We start from the raw sequence: 19392 nt of genomic DNA, 5'->3' as shown, positions 1-19392 counted from the left end.
TATTTGCAACCACATATATGATGAAGGAATATATCTAGACTATATTAAAAAAATAAAAACAAATAAATAAAATAAAAAACTTCCAAAACTCAGTAGCTAAAAATTGGTGAAACACATGGAAAGATATTTCATAGAAAAAAAATATACAGATGGCAAGTTAACTGTACAAAAATATGTTCAACATCATTAGCCATTAGAGAACACAAATTAAAGCCAACATGCGATACTACTATCAGAATGACTAAAATAAAAAATTGTGACAACACCAAATGCTGATGAAGATGCAGAAAAACTGGATCACTCATATGTTGCTGGTGAGAATGTAACATGCTACAGCTACTCTGTAACAACGTTTGGCAGTTTCTTACAAACCTAAAGACGCAGCCCCATGTGATCTAGCAATTGCACCTCTTGGGAATTTATCCCAGAGAAATAAAAGCTTTATTTGTAATAAACAAAAACTAGAAACCCAGATGTTCTTCAGTGGGTGAATATAAACAACCTGTAGTGATCCATACTAAGGAATATTGCTTAGCAATAAAAAAGGGCTATTGATAAACACAAAACTTGGATCAATCTCAAAGAAATTATGGTAAGTGAAAAAAAGCCAAACTCAGAAGGTTATGTACTGCATGATTCTTGAAAAGAAACATCTATAAAAAACATATTAATGCCTGCTGGGGTCAGGACCTGGGAGATGTAATTACAAAAGGAAACACATGGGATCTTTTTGCTGATGGAATCATTCTGTATCTTAACTAAGGTGGTGGGTACAGACGCCCACAGGTGATAAAATTGCACAGAAATAAATACACGTGAGTACAAGTTTGACTATTTGACTATTTATTGACAAATTTGACTATTATTTGCCTATAACTAGGCAAATCTGAATGAAATCAGTGGATTGTACTAATGTCAGTATCCTGGCTGGGATTATTGTATTACAGATTTGCAAAATGTTCCCAATGGGGAAAACTGGATAAAAGATACACATTTTTTTCTCTGTAATTTCTTACCACTGCATATATATGTCTATAATTATCTCAAAATAAGATGAAACACTGAAGAATGTAAACAAATAGTTTTAAAATGTGTTCCTCGGAATATCTCTATGAGTCTCTAGCAATGTGAGGACAAGTAGGGAAAGGATAAACGTCCAGATCTCTCTTCTCCACTCCAACCTCCATTTCTGCTCCTGAATTTCCTCATCTGTAAAATGGGAATAATACTGTCTGTGTTGTGTAACTGCTGTGGAATTTAAGTAACATATCAGAAGTATTTTGTTCAGTGCCTTTTGGGACAAAGTAAGCCCTCCATAAATATCAACTATTACAATGATCAAAGGAAAATCTCTAGCTGAAATGGTATTGTCCAAAAGCACATGTATTTTTTTTAAAAATTATGTATAATTTATCCCAAAGGGCTTACAAAGTATAAAGTGCCATTTACATTATTTAAAAAAAAAAAAAACTCGAGAGGCCAGTCTCACTATCTTTTTTCCCAATTTGTAGTTTAGGAACTTAAGACACAATTTAAATGTGGTGAACAGACTTTTTGTCCCAAAACCCATGGGGGTACTACTCTCCCTTCCACCACAAATTCAACCAACATTTAATGAATGCTTATTATATTCCGTATGCTGATAAAGATGCTAAGGGCACAACCCAGAATCTCTGGCCTTCAAGGGCTTACTGTTAACCAATAGTAAACAAGTATAGAAATAAATGAATGACCTACTTTCAATAGTGATAAGTGTTACGAATTTAATAAGAAATGTGATTTAGACTTGCACAGAGGGTCCAAGCAAGGCCTTTTTGAGGCAAAAATATTTGAGTTAATTCTAAAGAGAAGAAACTATGGGGAAAGGCTTTGCAGACCAAAGTTACAGCAGATGCAAAGGTCCAGAGGCAGAACAAGTTACAGCAAGATGGTGGAGTGGCCTGGGATAGTCTGAGATGTGTGTTGGAACAGAATCACTCAAAGCCTTAATCTGTGGTAATGGCAATGAGTTTAGATACGATACTAAGGGTGATGGGAAGCCTCAAAAAAAGTTTCCTTTAGAGATTATAACCAGCTGGTTTTACAACTCAACAGATGATACATGACCCAATGCCCAGGACATATACCATGGTAAGTATTACAATTTGGATTGACACCACCTTCAACCTTGAATCGAGCACGGTTGTACTACCTGATAAACTTATTTCTTCTCTTTGATTTGGTTGTCTGTGTCCTTCCTCTACTCCTGTAGAGGAGGCATCCAGAATAAATCTGTCTTTACAGTTTCAATGGGTGTTTTTGACTAAAATAGTACTCCGTGACGAATGTGTGTAGCTCTGATGAAAATCTTACTGTAGCTGAGGTGCTGGCGATGTTTTTCATCACGATGCACACATATACACATGCATGCCTAATATAAATAACTGAAAGAAAATGAGATGCTAGGTTCATCACAAATCAAGTATTATGACAGTTGTGTTTGTGGTTTATACATGCTAAAATAGTCCACCTACTAAGTTTAGGGTCGCATGTGGACGCCTGCAAGATTCTCACTTTCTCCTTCTACTCTTGTTCAAGATGTAGCTCAGGGATTAAAAAGAAGGTTGGGTGGGAGAGCCTATGAGCCAGTGCAACCTAGAGAGAGGTTTGGTTTGGTCTATGCTGTTTTAAAAATATAGTTAAACATTAGAAATTCTCACCAAAAAAAAAAAGTGCATTTCTAGGTTCTCTTGAAAGAGTGGAATGCCCGCAACAGCGGGCTCCAATTTCTACAAGGCAGCAAGAATATGGAGCCGGATAATATGAGAGCAAAGAAAACCTGACGATTTGGAGCAGAGACAAGTAAAGGGTAAAGGCAACAGTACTTTTATCATATGACGCTATTTGTCAAGAAATAGTTCCTAACATGAATGAAGAAAGGTATAGACGCTTAAGTATGTTATTCAATGCTATACATATAATCAGTAGGACAGTTCTTTAAAATAATATAATCACCAACATTCATAAGGAAAAGGAAAGAGTTGGTGAGGGATTGTATAAATGAGCCACATCATTAGCTTCCTAAGATGGGTCAGAGGTTGGTAAAATAAGAGAGATATAAACATATCATTTAGAGTCACAGAAACAACTACCAAGAAAATGAAAGCACATTAAAGAAGGTGATGATTAGGTCTGGGGTGTACGGGTTTCCTAGGGCTGCCATAACAAAGCATCACAAATTGGGCGTCTTAAACAACAGAAAAGTCTTTTCTCTGCAGGTGTAAGCCCAAAATCACGAAGTCAGCAGGGTGGTTCCTACTGAAGGCTCTGAGGGAGAATCCATTGTAGGCTTCTCCCCTAGCTTCTGGCAGTGGCCCACAATCCCTGGCATCCCCTGGTTTGTGGCTGTGGCATTCCACAGCCCCTGTCTTTCCCGTGTGTCTGTGTCTTTTCTTACCAGAACACCAAACCCAGTGACCTCATCCTAGATTGATGATGTCTACAAAAACCCTACTTCCAATGAAGGCTGTATTCACAGGCACCAAATGTTAGGATGTAAACATACATAATTCAGCCCACAATTGGAGGGGAGAAGTAAAGCAAGCAAAAGTTAATTTTTATCATAAGCCCTTCAATATCATTTGATTTTTTTTAACCTAGTGTGTATTTTATATAGATTTTTAAAATTTAAATATCTGTACAGCTGTGACAGAGTTGTCTTTATTAATAGTAGGACAAAAGCAAGCAGTAAGTTCCAATGACCGAGAATTTGGCAAGATTCTCACACAGCTCTTTTTATTCTCCATATATCAAAAGGTGTCTTCACATTTCTACTTTGCGGTACTATTGTAACTAGGCCCACAAATCCTTTCCTGGGCACCCTAAGTGTCCCTGGGATCCAAAGCAGCCACTGTGCCAGACACCATGCTGGGGCCCAAGGACACACAAAGATAAATAAAGTACAGTTCCCACCTTCCAGAAAATCACAATCCAACAGAGAGGATCATAGTGGGATACTCTGTTGTAGCAGAGTTCCATACCTAGAGTTCATTAGACAATGAGGAAAATGTATTCTATTGTTGCCACCAGTTAGGGTAAACTCTATCAGTTCTCTGCTGCACAGGAGAGAGAATCCAAGATTAGGAGGTTCGAATATGATAGAAATTATTCCTCTCGCATGAGAGAAACAGAGATAGTCTAGGGCTGACCTGGTGTTCTGTGGCACTGTAAGACCCAAGGTCTTTTCCATATGGTGGGTCAAAGATGGCTAACACCTATATTCTAATCAGCAAGAAAGAGAAAGAGATTAAGGACATATTACTTTTTCTGCTTACACTCAGGCTAGGATTTATTCATGTGGCCATACTTCACTACACAGAGGTCTTTTCTTTGGGTAGCCTTGTGTTCGGCTAAAAATTAGCCATCCACCATCAAGGAAGAAAGTCTATGATTAAGGGGTCAGCGCCAATCAGACACAATCTGCCACCAGCATAGCATGAAAACAAATCACTAATTTCAATATGACTGGTGCATCCAAGTAGAAGGGGCCCAGAAGACAGGCTAACTTGGAGTAGGTCAGGAAGAGTCACGGGGAGGTAAAGGCATAGTAGACTTTGAGGGATCAATTAATGTCTGCCACATGGACCAGGGAAGGATGTCCATGCAAGAGCAAGAGTATGAGCAAACGCAATGATGGACTAGACAGGAGAGAGGATAAGGAAGAGGGTGAATCTAGGACAATTCCTTGGTTTCTGACTTGACAATAGAATGGATACCAGTGCCTTACACTGAGACACAGAACTCCAAAAAGGAACCAGGCTTGGGTAGGAAAGATAGTTAATTCAATTTTGAACATATTTCAGGAGCCTCTGGCACACCAATGCATACTTTTACCTCCTTGAGTACTTAAAACAGGAAAATGTGGTTTGAGTATCACAGTTAACCCCTTCACTCAGGTCATGATCCTGGGGTCCTGGGTTCGAGACCCACATTGGGCTCCCTGCAGGGAGCCTGTTTCTCCCTCTGCCTGTGTCTCTGCCTCACTCTGTGTCTCCCATTAATAAATAAATAAAATCTTAAAGAAAAGAAGCTACTACATACAGTAAGGTTTTGAAAAGATGTATTATAGACAGCCACATAACAAGAGGAAATATTTTAGAAGAGGGAGAAGCTGAGTAAAAAAGAATGAGTCATTAGTACAGAAAACATTAACACACAGAGACACACAAGTAATAAGCTGGTGGAAATTCCAGAGAAATAATTTTTAGGATGTTACCTTACTCTGAGGAACCTGGAATCCTACTTTTGCAGAAACCAAGAACAAAATCTGACAATGGGCTTGGGAGATGGAGAGTGTCCTACTGACTTAGGAAGGACAGAATGACAGAACAAGTAACTCTTTGGCAAAAATAATAATGGTGATTACTCTTTGCAGTGAGAGGGTCTCCCATGTTTCTGATACACTCACAAACACATAACCATTTGATACACAAGTCAATGATATGATTTTGGTGAAGTAAGAATGACCATCCTCAGATGCTCACTGTTGAAAAAAACAAGCCACGTGGACATTTCATAAACAAGGTGACACACATAAGCAGCATATCCAAAACTGTATTCCTTAGAATTAAATTTAATTGTTTCATGGAACATATGATTTAAAAAAAAAAAAAAAAAGGCAGCTCAAGGCCCAATCGGTTTTGGAGATGCGGACTCAAAGTTACTCAGGTGTCCTAAACGTAGGCCTCCTCAGAGCCTCTGATAAACTATAGCAGATTATAAATCCCAGGAATGGGTGATATGTTACAGCTCCCAAATTTCTTCGACCACAGAACCCTGGTCCTCCTGGAACTCTCCTCTTCTAGAGTCTCTGACATACATTTTGGGAAACACTCTATTAATGAATCCATTGGAACTGTCCTTCTGGCCCAAAGTGAATTGAACCCTGCAGGCTCAGCTATGTGTGATGATGAAGAAGCCATGATGTGACTTGCCTTGGTGTTACATTCATTAAACAAGGAGACCATTGGACTGATGTGGCTGTAATGCCCTGAGAGCCTATGGAAGCAAACCAAATCCTGAGCCCGTACATGCCACAAGGTTATGAAGTCAACATGCTAAGGATGACCAATCACACCCAACTAGGTTTTAAACCATAGCCAGTCAATAACTGCCTTACTTTGCTTCCTCCATTTCTATAAAAGTTCCCTCCCCAACCCTTTTGGTGGAGGACTCCTATCACTTGCAGTTTGGTGCTGCATGATTTGAATCAATGTTTGCTCAAATAAACTCTTAGAATGTTCAATATACCTCAGCTTATCTTTTAACAGAGGTCACCCTTACACAGAGGTTAAGCAACCTATCATACATGTATGTTGGCAAAGCCAGGATTAGGAAGCAGGTTTCCCAAATCTGGGTCTGGCTTACTTCCCACTCCACCATTCTCCTCAGTCTCAAAAACAGTAGATGGTCTTCCTTCTCACTTAGATTGCCTTCCAATTGTTATTCATCTTGAAAAAGTAAAATTATTCATAGAAACGCTCAACCCCTTCTGGTTGGGGTGAGCAACTTTGATTTCCTGAATGAAAACAGTGAACTTGCCTTTAACAAGAAGGTCGGGAACTATATTTAAAGTCACTGGAGTATTAATATTGTTGCAATTACAGTTAATCAATTTCACAGCCATCTCTGACAGCTGTGGTGCTTGAGGGGAACTTCTTGGAAGAGGTAAAGAAATGAAAAATGAATTGCTCTGTGTGTGCATTATTCATGTATTTATTTTCCAATTTTTTTCATGAGATCATCCTTAGCTACATTTTCGGTGAGGAAGGCACCATGCTTTAAAATTCTGTAGTCAATTTCCTGTTTTAAAACTTTTAATAAGAATCAGATATGCATAAGTGGCTTTTTTTTTCTTAATAATATCTCTAAGAATGAAACGAAAGAGGCGCTGTGCTCTCATAAATGCTACAGATCTCCTCCAGGAGGGATGTGGCTACATATGCCACACCATCTCTGTACTGATCAAATAGCACAATGGACAGTTCCTCATTTCTTTCAGAAATTGCTTAATTTATATTCGAATAAATTCTGCAATCTGGTCACGGTGTGCTACTTATAACCTCAGTATTTTATTATCAAGATTCATAAATTACACAGCATTTAGATAAAAAATGCATATCGCAGAGTTCTTCTGGCTTTTTATATGCCCCCAAGAGATTAATACTGAATGTATCAGATCTGAGAGAGTAGGGAGGATGAATGGCTACAGGAACGCATCAAGAGCTTGAAGGCTTAATGTAGATAATTCTTCCATTCTAATGCTTTGAACTTTGGTTAATGATTATTATAGATGAAAGAGAATGTGGCTTACCACAGTCCCCAAAGATTTACATACCAAATTCCAAAGCCAGCAGGTAGAAGTCTGAAATAGGACAAGTTTGTTCTTAATCTTCCTTTACTTGGCTCACATTTAGGGGGGACCATTACAATCCACTTTGGTTTTACACTGGATTCTATCCTCTGAAAACTTCCCAACCCTGGCTTTTTTCTGACCCATCACTATCCACCTCCTATCTTCCAAATCAAGATTCCTTTTCCTGGTTTCAGGGGTCTCAAGCACAGATTTCTTTTGCTAAGCTAAATAAAAGTATGACACAAAGCCATCTGTACCTACTCTATCTCATCTATTGATAATACTCATTGATTCTCAATAAATAGTTTTTTAAAAATGTCTACTATGTATTAGGCAATGATAACGAAGAGTAAACCATGCCGTCCCCTTACCATCAGACAAATAAACCCAAAACTTGCTCTTGTGGACCTTATTTTATGGTGGTTGTGGGGAAGACAGTAAGAAAGAACTAAATAAATATATACATGTAGTGATAACTGCTGGAGAGAAAAATAGAGATGGGCAAGGTGTGCCAAAGAGATCAAGGAACAGCCTGTCTTAGAGGAGGAACTTGAGCATTGATCTGAACAATGCAAGGAAATGAGGTACATGGAGATTTGTGGAAAGAGCATTCCAGAAAAGGAAAAAACACACACAATGCTCTCAGGAAAGCAAAGAGCGCTGGGTGCCTGCAGCACACTAATGTGGGATGGGGAAACTGAGCAGATGATGTTATGGGGGACAAGGGGTCGAATCATGTGACTGTGTAGGCCATTATAAAGACCTGGCTGGGCGTTTTGCACAGTGTACCATGATGTGATGTAAGGGTTTTGAATAGACTGTAGAGGGCCAGGCATTAGGCAGCTGAGTGGCTTGGACCACCATGGCAGCAACAGGGGTCGTAAGAATGTCTCGAGTCTATGCATGTTGAACACAGAGCCAACACCGCTTGCTGACAGCCTGGATTTGGGGAATTCCTATAAAGTATTCCTCACTTGTCTTATTTCTTCTCTTAGGTATGGGAAGTTCTATAAGCAAAACACTGCCCATTTCTTTATTTTTCTATATTAGCTATAGGGGATTGCGAGGAATCAGTTGTTTCTAGGCTCCATCTGGAACTCTACCAAAACAAGAAAGGACCAATCAATATTAGCAGTCACTCACAATGACTCGACAGGACAAGAATCTGATGGTGTCTTAGTCCATCTGAGCTGCTGTAACACACTGCCACAGATCAGGTGGCTTATAAACAACAGAAATTTGTTTCTCACATTTCTAGAGGCTGGGAAGCCCAAGGTAGAGGCACTGGCAGATTCAGTGTTTGAAGAGGTCTCACTTCTCGGTTCACAGATGGCTGTGTCTTCACACAGAGCTTCCTGGGGTCTCTTTCATAAGAGCACTAATTCCAATCATGAGGGCTTCACCCTCATGACCTAACCACCTCCCAAAGGCCGCATCTCCAAATGTCATCATTTGGAGGTTAGTTTTCATCACTTGGGGTTAGTTTTCGACACATGAGTTTTGGGGTGACACAAACGTGCCACCATATGAGGGCAGATGGTGAACTGTAAAGTTACAGACTGGCTGAGGTTCTTAAGAGAAGAGCTAATGCATAACCACAACTTCTGGCCTTTAGATGAAGAGGGGATGAAGCCTTTAGATAATCTTGTTTATAATGAGAAGGCAATGAAGAACAGTGAAGAAAATGGTCAATCATAGTAGGAAATGTGGTCACCAGGATTTGATGGCATCAATATCAATCAGTTAAAGAAGAGAAACAGGGAGAAAAGCTTCTCCCTTTGTCCTATAGGTAAACCAAACATCCCCTCGGGCATTTTGAAGCAAGCCATTCCTGCACCATCATTCACCATCTTATTACTAGGGAAGGTACTGGTACTTGAGGGAAAATTGAGATATAATACATGTCCAAAATGTCTGGATGCCAGTAGTTTCCAGTGTTACAGAAATACTGAGATTGGTGAAGATTATTTGCAAGGGTTCAAAGGTGTGCTATCACTGGCTTCATGGATCACTGCCCCTAAGTAATAGATTTGCAACTCAACAACTCTTGCCTGAGGTCACTCTTATCCAAATAGTGGAAATCATGCACATGGAAGATAAATGGTGGAGGAAATTCTAGGCTCAGAAAGAGATTTCCTTGGGTTCTCCCATATGGAGAAGGTAGGCTGGGAATGAGGCTGACCTCAGAATATGGAACTTTGTTATAAGATAGTGAGGAAATAGAACACATGGAAGATACTACTCTTGACTCCCTTCCCTAGTTATCTCCAAGTCTTGCTTTGTGCTTTTTCTTCCTTTATGTATGTGCAGATGTTCCTATAAAGCACGGCATATGTTTTATTTCTCTGAATTGCAAAGGAATACAGTCTGCCCTATTGCTTTTCATTATTGGATAAACCAAGGTGTCAACACCGGCCCTTAATAAGATGTTGTAAAGTCACCACCTGTGGAGAATTTGCATAAAAAGGAAAGATTATTCACTTTCTATCATGGAGCCAAATTTCTGTGCTAATGAATCTACTGGCTTCACATAAAATTTTAAAGGGCACGTAGCCCCACTCCTGATAAAATCCCACCAAATAAAGCTAAGAATCTCAAGATAGAAAACCAAAACAATTAAAATGTTCTATCATAAAAATAAACCTAATACCTCCCTAGACAAGCATAGTATTTTCCCAATATGGAAATAACTAGCACCTGGGGGGAAAAGGAAGTTAACCATGCATTTTTACATATTTTCATGAAAAGAGAAAAGACATAGGCTGCCCATTAACAAGAGCCATGAAAAACATTGCCCTGTGGAGGGAAAGACATGTCTAATTTGTAAATCCAAGTATGCCTAGTATTTTCCTTCATTTTCTACTCCCCAAGGATGTATTTTAACACACAATTACTATTTTTAGTGAGGAAAGCTGACTACCACTATTCAAACTGCAAGTCTGAATTAAATTTAGTCATCACGCTTAAAAAAAATAAACTAATGAGTGGCACTTTCTCTTCCTTCACCATTCACCAGCTTTCCAGGTACTTCCCACCTTCTAACCCCACATTCCAAGCACCGAATGAGAATCTAAACCTGCATCAGGTGTTGGATAAGCTATATACCTGGAGACCTAACCATGACTCTCACGGGTCTTCAATGTTGGGAGTTGGGTTTACTATGCAAATTGAAAATTTAAAAAGAACATGGTAAATTCTACACGAGAGACTGGAAAAACAACAAAAACAAATAGTAGGAAGTCAGAAGAGTAATATTATACTAGTCAATTATTTTTAAACAACTAACGAACAGTAATTTAGAGATGTTTTGTCCTTGGAAAAAGTATTATTTGTACTTTTGTTAAATTATCTAGACAAGTTCTCAGATTCAATGAACTCAGATTACCTATTTGCGAACAGATTTCTAGAAAGCCACAACAATCAAGTTTTACCTTATGATAACACCTAAAATATGCAGCACGTTCGTCAGAAAATTTCTCCAGTCTTTTTGGACCTTTGCTTGAAGCTTTCTTGAATACTAGCCAGCATCGCTGATATATCTGGAAGGAAATACAAAGAGTTCAGCATCACTGACTCAGATATTACTGACATTTGCATTTAAATGTTTTCTTTTTGATGTTTTCACCTGTAAAGTATTCATACGCCATAAGCATGATGCTACTTCGGGAAAATAAAATTTTAAAACCCAAAATTGTTCCCACAACTGGCATATTATGTCATTCAATTACTAGACTCAAATGAAAATGAATATTTGAAGGCAAATTTCTTAACTTTTCAATAACAGTTATCAGTAGCAACATTTCAGAAAAATTTCCAAATATAAAAATCCCAAATCAGTACAAATAATGCAGGCATCTATGGCACATGTCCTCATTTCAAATGGAAATAAATATAGAAACTATGGGCCTGATATATGCTGAAGACTTCACTGACTGCCCAAGAAAGAGACAGCCCCTACGTGTCACCTGACATTCCTCATAATTGAGGGCCAAGGATTGGGCCAGACACTAGACCAGCTAATAGATGACCGATCAAGACCAATCAGATTCCCCCTCATAAAATCTAACCCAGAGACTCAAAGATTAGTTTCAGACTGAGCGCAGGCTGAGTTGAGAGGTCAACACCGGCAGGTTATAAACTAAGATTGGCGACCATGTTGAATCACATGTCTAATAATTAGGCAGTGGAACCTGGTACAGAGAACTAGATAATTTCTACTCCGTGCAGAAGAGACATTTTAGTTCTTTGTCATCTTTCTATTGCTCACTTCTCCTGGTTTTCATGGAAATCATCTCTGTCCCTAGGAATCCACCGCCGTCATCACCACTCTTAGTTGAGTAAGGCTGAGTGGAGTTCTGATCCGAGTAACCAAAGCTACCCTGATTGGAAGAACCAATACAAACTAGACACTAAAACATTAATCATGACAAAGAGAGGAAAGTGCAAAGAGCTAATGAGTAAATGGAAAACAATGTTCTCCAAAAGCAAAATGAGATGTTTTAACATAAAAATTAATAAGGATTTTTATTAATGATAATATTCACTGATAGCATAGTTCTGAGTGGCACTCATACTCTGTTGGTGACCTCTAATGGCTGTCTGACAACAAATATGAAGAACCTTCAAAGAATAAGAATCTATCCTAAAGACAAAGCCCAAATGCAGCCCAACATTGAAAGAGGAATTCTGAATTCAAGTGCAGACAGGTGGGTAACTATTCAATCACAATTACCTCCCTGATCCTTAAATCACCTTCTAAATACCATATTTATGTGGTTTTGTATAGTCAACCCATAAATAAATTTTATGCACTATAAAGTTTAAGAACCTCTGAGCTAGTAAGAAGAAACAAAAAAAGTCCACATAAAACATGTGGCCATTCAAACCATACTCAATTTAAAATGCCTTCTACAACTTTATTAGTAACTGGCAAGTGGATGAGGAGAATTCAGATTTGCTACTACTTGTCTGAATAGATTCTGTTTTTCTCTTCTCACTCAGTAAACTAAACATTCATTAATCATTTTGTTTGAGGTGGTAAAAAAGAACATGAAATCCACTCCATGTTGAAGTTTCGCTCTGAATATAGAGGGTAAGATTTGTGCCCCATGTTGCTAAATGTATAAGATAATTCTAGGGTTATTATTTATAATGATGATAAATGGAAATTACTAAAGCCTCAACAATAAGGACAAAGTTAATGATAGTACTTCTATTACATAGAGTATGTTGTATGTAACATGATATATAATACAATATAGATGTATGCATCTTCAAGATTATGTAGGCAATCATTTTATTAAAAATGTAGTAATATGAATAGTATACAATATATATGTATTAAATTATGCTACACCAGTAATATATATGTTATCTATCTATAGGTATATTATTTGAAACAAATTTCAGAAGGAATTTCTAATGACATGAGAAAGTGGAGGTTTTTTTGCTTGTTTTTGTTTTGTTTCACAAAAATTAATACTGTAAATTAAATGAAAGAGAACTGCTATTTCTTAAATATCCAGAGGTATCAATAAAATACTACAATTAATATCAATTCTACTGGCTTTCATCTTGCATAATCATTAACTTATCAAGAAGTATAAAAGCATGGAGAGAGAAGCAGAAAAGCAATTCAACAGAGAAAGGATAGCCTTTCAAACAAATGGCACTAGAATAATTGCATATCTGTAGGAAAACAAACAAACAAACAAAAGCACAATAAACACCTTAACTGAAAAGGTTCATCTTAAACAAAATGGATTTAAATATAAAACAAAACTGTAAAACCTCAGGAAAAATAAAAGACCACATTGGGGATTATGGTGTGGACAAAGAATTCCTAGACTTCATACCAAAAGCACAACCCATAAAAGAAAAACTTGCCAAACTGTACCTCCTCAAAACTTAAAAATTTTGCTCTGTGAAAAACTCTAGTAAGAGGATAAAAAGACAAACTACAGACTGGGAAGAAATGTTTGCAAACCACAAATCTGACAAAGGATTAGTATCTGGATACATAAAGAACTCCTACATAAAGAACTCGACAGTAAAGAACCAAACAATCCAATTACAAAATGGAAGGAAAAAAATGAATACACATTTCACTGAAGAGGATGTACAGATGATGAAGAAGCACAGAAAAAATGGTCAACAATATTAGCCAACAGATACATGTAATTTAAAATCACGAAATATCACTACACATCTATCATATTGGCTGAAATAAAAAATATAATACTACCACCAAATGCCTTTTTGAGAAGGATGCAGAGAAATTGGGTCTCATACTTTGCTGGTTGGACTGTAGAATGGTACAGGCATGCTGAAGCAGCTGTGCAGTTTCTTTAAAAACGCTGACCCCACAGTTGCTTTCTTAGGAAACTATCCCAGAGAAATGCAAACTCCCCCCACCCCATCTGAACATAAATCTTCACAGCAGCTTGATCAGTATCAGTGCAAAACTGGAAACAGCCATATATTCTTCAATGAGTTAAGTACATCCATATCATGGAATACTACTTGGCTATAAAAACTATTTAACTATCAAGACTGCAACAATTTGAATGAATCCTCAGATAATTATGCTGAGTAGAGTAGGGGGTGGGGGGAGCCAAACCTAAAAGGTTACATACTATATGACCCTATTTGTAGCATTCTTGAAATGACAAATTACACAAATGGAAAATAGAAAATAAATAGAAAATAGAACTGTGATTGTCAGGGGTTAGGGACTGCAAGTGGATATGTTGACAAAAGGGTAATATAAGGGACCCCTGAAGCAATGGAACTGTCCTGGATCTTGGCTGCATTAATGTCAATATCTTGGTTATGATGTTGTGTTATAGCTTTGAAGATGTTATCACCAGGGAAACTGGGTAAAGAGTACGGAATCCTTGTGTAATATTTCTTACAACTGAATGTAAATCTACAACTATCTCAAAATACTTAAAAATTTTAGCGGAAAAATGTATGGATATTTATGCAAACTCTTAAAACTACAGCCTAATCTAATAACAGTTATTTACATTCTTCACCAGTCCTTCTTCTATCGCTATCAGACCACAGTCTAATTAACCAGTGGCCTAAAGAACTTTAAGAAGCCAATTTGTAGGAGCCATTGATAACAGTTCAAACATAAAATCCTTTTCAGGATAGAGACCCCATCATGAAAATTAGCATTTCCAGTGCTATGGTTGACACATAGAAGTCTTACCAACATCTCACTCCTGTCTGAATAATGGATGAGACAACTGTGTCCCTTAGAATTTGACCACCACCAGAGGACTGTAAATACAGTGGGACTAACTGTCACTCTGTTCACATAAAGAGTGCGCAAAATAGGCTGTCATTCGACTATTGGCAACCCCTTTCTTTTGTACATGCCCCTGAAAATGTTTTAAAAATTGAGCATGCTAAAGGTTTGCAAAAATAACCAGTGTAGCAAAACACTATTTTCACTTAGGAAGATCATTTACATTTCCTAATTACGCCTCAACTTTCAGACTCACTCTCGAATGATATCATTTCCAACTTCCTTTTATACTTGTTCATTTTCTTCACAATCCAACCAGTCTGTTTGTGGCTGATGTCTAAAGGTTGTTGAAAGCAAGCTAAAGACGCCTCAATTTCACCATGCTTAATAATTTCCACCTTTAATCCATCTGTAGTGAGTTTAGGGGTTTTTGTTTCTCACTTTTCTTTTTCTTCTCTTTTATTCAGTAATAAGGGCAAAAGTGCAATGTTACAAGTAACTGCAAAAATGCTATTATATAAATTCCTATGCAACTATTGGCTGGGGCATCACCATGGAATAGAGTACATCATGTCGGTTGACCAGGAGATAAGGAAAACCAAAATTTGGTTTATGAAAAGGCTCAGGATATTTGTAACATACAAACACGTGGTACAAAAATAATGCAAAAGTTGGGAGCAATCATGCAATCAAAGCCATTCCTTATTCTGTCCTACATCCCACATCAGTGATCCTCAGTGCTGGTCCAGCATCACTCAAGATAATTGTTAATTATGTAGATTCTTAGAGATTAGCCAAGGTCTACTGACTCAGAACCTCCTGGGGTGGGGCCAGACAAATTTGCTCTTTAACACGTTACCCAGGTATTTTATTTGTAACTTGCAAACCCGGGCCATAAATATTCATAAAGATGCAAATAACACAGTGCTTTCCACTTGGGACTGCCAACAAAGAGCTCTCCAACCAATGCTCCACGATGAGATGTGTGGTTTCCCACAAGTGGCACACAGAGGGCTTTGAAGTGGAGCAGTGTGAGACGCTGTCCTGAGTAGAAGAGAGACAATGAGGCAGAAATAAATCTGTTGAGCTCCAGTGAACTCTCAACTTCACCCCAGACATTCTCTGTCCCAAGAACCCTGGAAGAGCCACTTAGTACCTGAGGGTTAAAAACTCACTCTAAATAGCTCAGTACTGTTTAAAGGGAACGACACAGGACTCCCTGAACGTGGTAATATGTGACTGACTAGTTGGGAGTAACACAGACGTTGTCAAAAAGATGACAATTTGAGAACAATCCCACTTGAGGGTTTACAGTTTTTTTCCCTTTAAATTAATTCATTCAACCATCTCCTTCGTATTTTATATAACATATCTACTTACCATCTGTAGTACATTTTAGTTAACATTTTTCTTTCAATTGTTTTTTTTTAAGATTTTATTTATTTATTCATGAGAGACACACACAGAGAGGCAGAGACATAGGTAGAGGGAGAAGCAGGCTCCCTGCAGGGAGCCTGAAGTGGGACTTGATCCCAGGACCCTGGGATCACGACCTGAGCCAAAGGCAGGCGCTCAACCACGGAGCCATCCAGGTGCCCTCAATAGATTTTTTTAACTAATTGTTTTTTAATTTAAAAGAGGAACCTTTTATCCCAAGGATAATAGCTAAGTGTACTTCTCACCAGACATAAAGACTAGATAATCTTAATGATATACTGTTAAGAGAATTTGATGACGGACTAAATTCCCTTCTGAAATATCTCACCTACTGCACGTCAAGGTTCTACAACCTCAGGACTAGTGACATTTAAGGCAAGGTAATTTTTCATAGTGTGAGGGGGTGGGGTATCCTGTATGTTCCAGGATGTTTAGTAGCATCTCTGGCCCTTGCCAACTGAATGCCAGTAGCACACTTCCCCCACTCGGTTGACAACCAAAATTATCTCCAGACATTGCCAAATGTCTCCTGGGGGACGTTTGTCAGAACCACTCCTAGAGATGACTGTACGCTGATCTAAGATTGCACATTTGAAAAATATGAGGCTTTGTGAATATCTTCAAAGTCCCGGATTTGGACAAGTTAATCCGCACGAGCCACTGCTGAAGCTAAAAAGATAAGCACAGCACACAGTTCTGACAGCCTGGGTGGATAGACACCAGATTTCGCAGTTACATGAAAATTTTCTCCAGTGTACATTTTCTCTTGCTAGTTATGGGTGGTGGCTTTATTACATCTAATTTTCAGCCTTAAGTTGTCACCAACCCATAGATGATTTGTACTGTTATTTTTCCATCGTCTTTCTTTACAATTGGATACCCTTAATAACGGCTTAGCTCTGGTTTCAAATCGCTGACGCTTTTACTAGCTTCTTCTCCTAACAAAGAACAGTCTGGTAAATTCACTGAGATTTCCAGTGCCAAAAAGTAGCTGAAACAAGTAAGAATTTGTTTTGGGTTCCTAATTTTATTGGCAGTCCATGACAACAGGCTGCACGACAGAGTCATAAATTCAACTTCTGGAGAATGCATGGGCCATTATAAAGATAACAGAAGGCAAAATTTGGCCACAGAATTTCTGTTAAATGGAAATAATATACTCTCTCCATGTATACTCCAGAAAAAGCAGAAAGCTCAGTAAGATGTGACCATTGAGGTCTCTATGGTCCATTGCCAGTGTCAACAAACTTTTTCCGTAAAGGGCCAGAGGGTAAATATTTTAGTCTTTGGTGATCACAGGTCGTTGCTGGAGCTACCAAACTCTGCAGTCATAGCACAAAAGTAGTCACAGAATATGTATAAGTGAGTGGTGTGGTTATCTTCCAATAAAACTTAATTTAAAAAAAATCAAGCAGCAGGCCAACTTCTGATCGATGCCAGTATTTCTCAACGGTTTAAGCTCATGTGACCTTTTGATGAACAAAGAAATAGGTTGACATGTCCCTCAAGAGAGAAAATGAGGAGGGAATATAGCTCAGGTGAGAATCTCTATATATTCCACAACTCTCCCACAAGCCCAGATTTTACATATATAAAATTATATTATATTAAAATTATATTAAAATGTTGACCTGGGGCACCTGGGTGGCTCAGTGGTTGAGCATCTGCCGGGTCATGATCCTGGGGTCCTGGAATCGAGTTCCACATCAGGCTCTCCCTGCAGGGAGCCTGCTTCTCCCTGTCTTTGTCTCTGCCTCTCTCTGTGTGTCTCTCATGAATAAATATATAAAATCTTTTTAAAAAAATGTTGACGTGTGGGATCCCTGGGTGGCGCAGCGGTTTAGCGCCTGCCTTTGGCCCAGGGCGCGATCCTGGAGACCCGGGATCGAATCCCACGTCGGGCTCCCGGTGCATGGAGCCTGCTTCTCCCTCTGCCTGTGTCTCTGCCTCTCTCTCTCTCTCTCGCTGTGTGCCTATCATAAAAAAAAAAAAAAAAAAAAATTAAAAAAAAAAAAATGTTGACGTGATGCTTTTTCTACACCCTCCACCACACTTCTGTGTCCTGTCCACTGTCCAGCATTCTCTACCATGAATTCAGATGCTGTCCTAAAGAGAGACCTCGCATGCACGACACAGATAGCATCCCATCTCCAGCCTTAGGACGTAGTTAGCTTCTGATTATTACCTTTTTCTACGAAGTCAAGGTGCACTTGGGAAGAAAAGGGAGATTTTCCATATTACCGACACCCCCTTCTCTATAATCACGTCGGCTCTTCTCAAAGCATTCTCCCCAGCTGTCAAGATATACCCCCGAGCACACAATACTAAATTAGCCTCACTGCTCACATGCTAACCTACTCTCCAAAACAAATCAAAAGCTCTTCTCATCCAGGAGGCTAATATCAACACCTACCACCGGCTGAACCTTTCCTCTGTGCACTACAGAGTGCTGAGCCCTTTCTGTGCATTCTTTTCTTTCAATTAACCACCCTCCCTGCCACCACCACCCCCAGTCCTGTGAAGCACGTCCTGTCACTATGCCCATTTTATAAGGACATACAGCCTCAGCAAGGTTACTTGCTAAGATTACTCGAGGGCATGAAGGTAGCAGAAAAAAAGCCAGGATTTCACTTCGGTTTGCCCCACTCTGGAGAACAAGCTAACCATCACTCCAGGAGTTTCCCAGAAAAGTTGGACTCCTAGAGAGGCACAAACTTATGCCGAGGGTCGAGCCGTCTGTAAGAAGTTTATTTTCAAGCTTATCATAATCTAAAAAGAGACATTTCGTTGTAACCATATGCTCTTTCATCTGGACGAAGACTTTATAGCTTAGCTATTTCAGAGTGACATTTACATTTGTAATGTTAAATTCCCTGGCACCAAGTGTTCATCTCCAGTGATGGTTTTTAATGGAGTAGTTCTGCAGCCGGAGTCTTAACATCCTAGGCTAGGACTCGAAGGTATCCTAGCAGTTTGTCAGAAGTGTTTGCTTTTAAAAGAATTTCACAAAAAATTAAAATAAAATAAAATAAAATAAAATAAAATAAAATAAAATAATTTCACACTCTCTCTCCTTAAGAGACAAAGTATTCAGCATCCTTGACCGAAGTCCAGAAACCCATACATGGAAAGTCTTTTCTTTTCTTTTCTTTTCTTTTCTTTTCTTTTCTTTTCTTTTCTTTTCTTTTCTTTTCTTTTTTTCTTTTCTTTTCTTTTCTTTCTTTTTCTTTTCTTTCCTTTTCTTTCTTTTCTTTTCTTTCTTTTCTTCTTTTCTTTTTTCTTTTCTTTCTTTTCTTTTCTTTTCTTT

The 19392-nt window shown here is 38.5% G+C and overlaps 1 protein-coding gene across 2 annotated transcripts in view; it reads right to left on the bottom strand.

Moving 5' to 3' along the window:
* The window catches only part of DOK5 (docking protein 5), a 153081-nt gene that overhangs the window by 71306 nt on the left and 62383 nt on the right, over window positions 1–19392 (bottom strand). For both annotated transcript variants that reach the window (XM_025470448.3, XM_025470447.3), the window contains exon 2: window positions 10825–10932. In XM_025470448.3, coding sequence (XP_025326233.1) covers window positions 10825–10932 — 108 coding nt within the window. The remainder of the gene's footprint in view (window positions 1–10824; window positions 10933–19392) is intronic.

The sequence above is a fragment of the Canis lupus genome, chromosome 24 (assembly GCF_003254725.2).
Source record: "Canis lupus dingo isolate Sandy chromosome 24, ASM325472v2, whole genome shotgun sequence".
Taxonomy (NCBI): domain Eukaryota; kingdom Metazoa; phylum Chordata; class Mammalia; order Carnivora; family Canidae; genus Canis; species Canis lupus.
This window is presented reverse-complemented; position numbering and strand designations above follow the sequence as displayed.